Below are 5,028 nucleotides of genomic sequence, written 5' to 3'. Positions count from 1 at the left end.
GAGGGGGTGCCAGGGATTGAACCCAGGATGATTCTACCTTTAAACTACATCCCCATCCCCTGGCCTCAAACTTGGGATCCTCCTGCCTTAGCTAGGATTAAAGTCTGTGCCACTGCACTTGGTTGAAATGACCTTCTTTACTCTGGGAATACTCTTTGCCCTACAGTTTATTTGATCTGGTATTAATGCATCCAGTCCATTCTTCTTTTGATTTGTGTTAACAAATTTATCTATTTTTTTTTTTTACTTCTAACTTAAAAGATGCTTATTGTGCAGGGGGTGTGACTCAGCGGTAGTGCACATGCCTAGCATTTGCACAAGGTTCTTCTTTCAATCTCTACTACTGCAATGAAAAAATTAACTAATTGACTTTTAACATATGCCTAATATAAGCAGTATATAGTCAGAACTTGCTTTTTTACTTTTAAAATCTAATCTGGGGCTGGGGATATAGCTCAGCTGGTAGAGTTCTTGCCTCGCATATACAAGGCCCTGGATTCGATCCCCAGCACCAAAAATAAAATAAAATAAAATAAAATCTGACAACTACTGACTTTTAATTTGGATATTTAGACCATTTACATTTAATGGTTATCTTGTTATTTGTTTTATATTTGCTTCATCTGTTCATTTATTTTTACTCACTTTCTGTCTTCTTTTGTATTAATTTAATACATCTTATGGTTCTATTTTTCTTTGTTACTTTAAGGAATATAATTATTTTTTATGTTATTTTAGGGTTTTTTTGGTGGGGGGGGGGATACCAAGGATTGAATTCAGGGGCACTTGACTACTAAGCCACATCCCCAGCCCTATTCTGTGTTTTACTTAGAGACAAGGTCTCAGTGAGTTGCTTAGCACCTTGCTTTTGCCGAGGCTGGCTTTGAACTCATTTTATCTGGGATCTTCTATCCTCCAGATCTGGGGACAGTGAGAGGCTTATGTATCTGAAGTCATTCTGGGTCAGGAGGATGGTGGGAAATTAAATGCAGGAATAACTTGGATGCACCTTAAAAACATTATACCAACTGGGCATGGTGGTCCATGCCTATAATCCCAACTACTCAGGAGGCAGAGGTAGGAGAATCTCAAGTTCAAGGTCAGCCAGGGCAGTATAATGAGACCTTGCTTGAAAATAAAAAGAAAAGGGTTAGAGACGTTACTCAGTGGTAGAATCCTTGCCTAACATTTGCAGGGTCCTGAATTTGATATCTAGTACTGAAAATAAATGAATAATTTTAAAAAAAAGAAAAAGAAGCACACTATTGTACTACCATAAGGTTCTTATATTAGATGTGGAGTAGCATAATATTACTTAAAGGTAGAATGTGATGAGTTACATATGTATACCACAAACCTTAAATCAAATACTAAAATAAGTCCGGCATGGTGGTGCATGCCTGTAATCCCAGTGGCTCAGGAAGCTGAGGCAGGAGGATCGCAAGTTCAAAGCCAGCCTCAGCAACAGCAAGGCACTAAGCAACTCAGTGAGACCCTGGGGACGTGACTCAGTGGTTGAGTGTCCCCGAGTTCAATCCTCAGTACCATCCCAAGAAAAGCAAAGATTTAACAAGGAACAGGGTACCCCATATGTCATCTCAGTTACTCAGGAGGCTAAGGCAGGAGAATCCCAAGTTTGATGCCAGTCTGGGCAACTGAGGGAGACCTTGTCTCAAAATTAAAAGATCTCCCTCTCCCTCCCCATACCCTTCCCTCTCTCCCCTTCCTGGCTGTCATGAACTGAGCAGCTTTGCTCTGCCACACCCTTCCATCATGATGCTCTTCCTCAACTTGGGTCTCGAGCTGTGCAGCTGGCCCACCAGGAGCCAAAATAAACTTGTCCTTCTCTAAAATAAATAAATAAATAAAATAAAAAGCTGGAATACTGCTCAGTGGTGGAACACTTTCCTAGCATGTGCAAGACCCTGGATTTGATCCTCAGAACTGCAAAATAACACACACACACAAACAAAATTTTAAAAACCAACCAAAAAAGAAGAAGAAGAAGATGGAAGCCTGGAGAGAAGATAGACAATGTTGCAGCCCAGGCCAAGGCTAGATGTTTGGATGCTCCCTAAGTCACTTGTGTGAACCCCTGTTCAGAAACTGGAGAATCTGGAGACAACAGCAAAGAATGCACCCATCCAAGAAGAACTGAGCCAGGTGCAGTACACACCTGGTGTAAGGGTCCAGAGGAAGAGACCACCAAGAGACTGACTCATGCAATTGCAGAAGGGGATTTATTGAGGATCCAATTCAGCGCGCTGAGGCTCCAGGCTCACTCAAGAAGGGAGAGCAGCCCAGAGCCCCGGGGAGGGGTCAAGCAGTGCTTAAGTACACTTTTTGGGGAGGGCGGGGGCTTTGCATACATCAGAACAAATCAGCATGAGGCACGGGAAAATTGAACAACAACTCTCATACATGATTAGCACATTCATTGGCGGGAATAGGTCGGCGGGGGTGATTGGTCACTCCTAAGCGGGGTACACATTCAAACTGATTGGTTCGGGCCCTGTATGCCTACATGACAAGCTGCACAGGGCCCTAGGCTAAATGGCCAGTAGGGCGTTGTCTTAACTGCCTCAGGAGTTTCAGGTTCTGGGTGTAGCAGAGGAACTTAACAATACCTGGTCCTTCACTTTTTAACTCAGGCCTTGCAGCTTAGAAACTTTACAATGCCCGGTCTTTTACATTTTAACTCAGGCTTTGCAGCTTAGAAACTTTACCCTTTCACTGGAATCTCAGCAGCTCGGGAGGCTGAGATTGCAAGTTCAAAGTCAGCCTCAGCCACTGAGCAAGGCCCTAAGCAACTTAGCCAGACGCTGTCTCTAAATAAAATACAAAAAAAGGGCTGGGGATGTGGCTCAGTGGTTAAGTGGCCCTGGGTTCAATCCCCAGCACAAAAAAAAATAATAATAAGAAGAAGAAGAAGAAGAAGAATTGAACTTGCCTACCTGCAGAGGAGGTACCCCTTTTCTCACTTTTTGTTCCCTATGGGTCCCCAGGCTGTTGGCTGGTACTGCCCATATTTAGGATAGGTCTTCCCCACCCTCAGTTTGTAGACTCACAGGACGGACACACACACACACACACACACACACACACACACACACTCCAGAAGTGCTCTTTTCAAATTTTCTAAATGTCTTTCAACCTGGTCAAGTTGACAGACAAGGTCAACTATCCACCATGGAAACTTGTCAGTCAGAGAATAAGTGTGTGTTCCCCTCATGTGTGATTGTGCCCCTTCCTTCTCCCCCACGCAGTAGCTCACAGGGTGGTGAATGGAGAGGAGAGAGGCTTGCTGGGGAGCCTTCTGCACTGGGAAGTGTAAGGAGGGGATCCGGGGTGTAGAGGGACATTTTGGTGGAGGTCCGGCCAACCCCAACCTTGGACCCTCTTTTATAATCGTTCTGGCCCTGGGTATCTCACCCTGGCTGGAGCCAACCGGCGGAGTTCAGATCTAACCAAGGTTGCAGCTGGAGGCCTGTCTGCTGGGCTCGCCTGGGTAGCATCTTGGCCTGAATAGTAAGTCTTGAATTCATGAACCTTCCCTCATGCCACCCACTGCTGGCCCAACCCTGTGACTTGGGACAAGACCGAGGCACTCCCAGGGAACAAAATAGTACAATTCCATTTCTAAGGGTTTGGAAGGAAAGACAGGGGGAGGGTTAGGGGATGATCCCACGCTCTAAGGAGGCAGAAGAGCTTCCTTTCTTTGGAGAAAACAAATTCACCAGAAGGGAGCCCTGAAATCCATCCCATCATTATTCCAGATACAGGAGCTTCCTAAGGCCCACAAGCCTGGAGCAATAAGAGCAGGGTTTTGTGGGGGGTTTTTTTTCCATCTAAAGTAAAGCTGGAGTTGGGGCGGCAGAGTTGGAAGCTACCTTCGGATCACCCCAGGCCAGAGGTGCTTTCATTTCCCAGTGATGTGGTTCCCACAGCTGATTTAGTTAGAGCAGGGATCACACCCATGTCCCTTGACCTCCAGCTCATGGCCTGTCCACACAGCAGCACTGCTGTCCCCGACCCTAGTGGCCTGGGGCATTAGCCTCAGGCAAGCTGTACTATCTTGTCATGTGTCCCCATATATATATATATTTTTTTTCCTCTGCAGGCAATACTCCGGTGACCCTGGTATACAATGGATGCCAGGATGTTGTCCTTCCTGGTGGGCCTCTTCTCTGTCTTCAACACCGTCCAGTTCTTCATCTTTGACCTGAACCAGATGACGTACATCGGCTACCAAGACAAGTACAACATCTACAAGACCACCGACTCCCAGCTGGGCTCTTGGGTCATGAGAAACAGGCGAGTCATCAACACGGTCCTGTCCTTGGTCACCCTGGGCGTCAGCTGCTTCCTCCTCTACTGCCTCCACAACAACACCTACACGGGGCTGCCCATCTACGCCGTGTGGATCGTCACCTACGAGTGCATCCACCTCTCCATCGCCCTGTTCATCCACCGGATCATCAAAAAACAGTTCAGGGAGCTGAGCCACTTGTACTTGATCTTTCAAGTCTCGAGAATGTTCCTGCACTTCTTGGGTCTGCCCTGCCTTGCCAAGCACGGCTATTCTATATACAAGGACTCCTCCATCTCCAGCAAGTTAAGCCACCGCAGGCGCTCCTCAGTCAGCACCATGGACTCGTGGTCCCCCGTTGGACCAGGAATGCTGCACCGCAAGTTAAACTAAGCCATGCCAGGAGCATGCGTTCCGAAGATGCTGCTTGCTCATTCAGGGTTTGGGGGGTTTATACATTGAGGAAGGAGAGTTCCTGGGGGAGAGAAGGTTGCATGGGCCAATTGCTGGGCCTGTGAGAAAGGGCCACTTGTTTTAGCAGGAGTGATGTATTACCTTCCAGCTGACGTCACCATGGCATCAGTGTGTGTTTCTGTCTCCTAGTCCCCTCTGCACTCTTAGTTTCTAATTTCTCTGTTGTGGATTGTCCAACGGATACATGGTTCTCCTGAGCCCTTTTGAAGCAGTGCTGGCCAATAGATCTTTCTGGGCTGGTGGAA

At 46.7% G+C, this 5,028-nt stretch overlaps 1 protein-coding gene across 1 annotated transcript; it reads left to right on the top strand.

Moving 5' to 3' along the window:
- Window positions 1-4,147: 4,147 nt before the first annotated feature.
- On the top strand, window positions 4,148-4,702 carry TMEM217B (transmembrane protein 217B; the record flags this gene model as incomplete). Its single annotated transcript, XM_081294980.1, has 1 exon — window positions 4,148-4,702. One exon carries the CDS (start codon window positions 4,148-4,150, stop codon window positions 4,700-4,702), a length of 555 nt encoding a protein of 184 aa, XP_081151106.1.
- Between the last annotated feature and the right edge of the window lie 326 nt (window positions 4,703-5,028).

This window comes from Spermophilus citellus (genome assembly GCF_964194105.1).
Source record: "Spermophilus citellus genome assembly, chromosome: 5".
In the NCBI taxonomy this organism is placed as follows: domain Eukaryota; kingdom Metazoa; phylum Chordata; class Mammalia; order Rodentia; family Sciuridae; genus Spermophilus; species Spermophilus citellus.
Note: the sequence above shows the minus strand (reverse complement) of the source record. Positions and strands in the feature narration are given on the sequence as shown.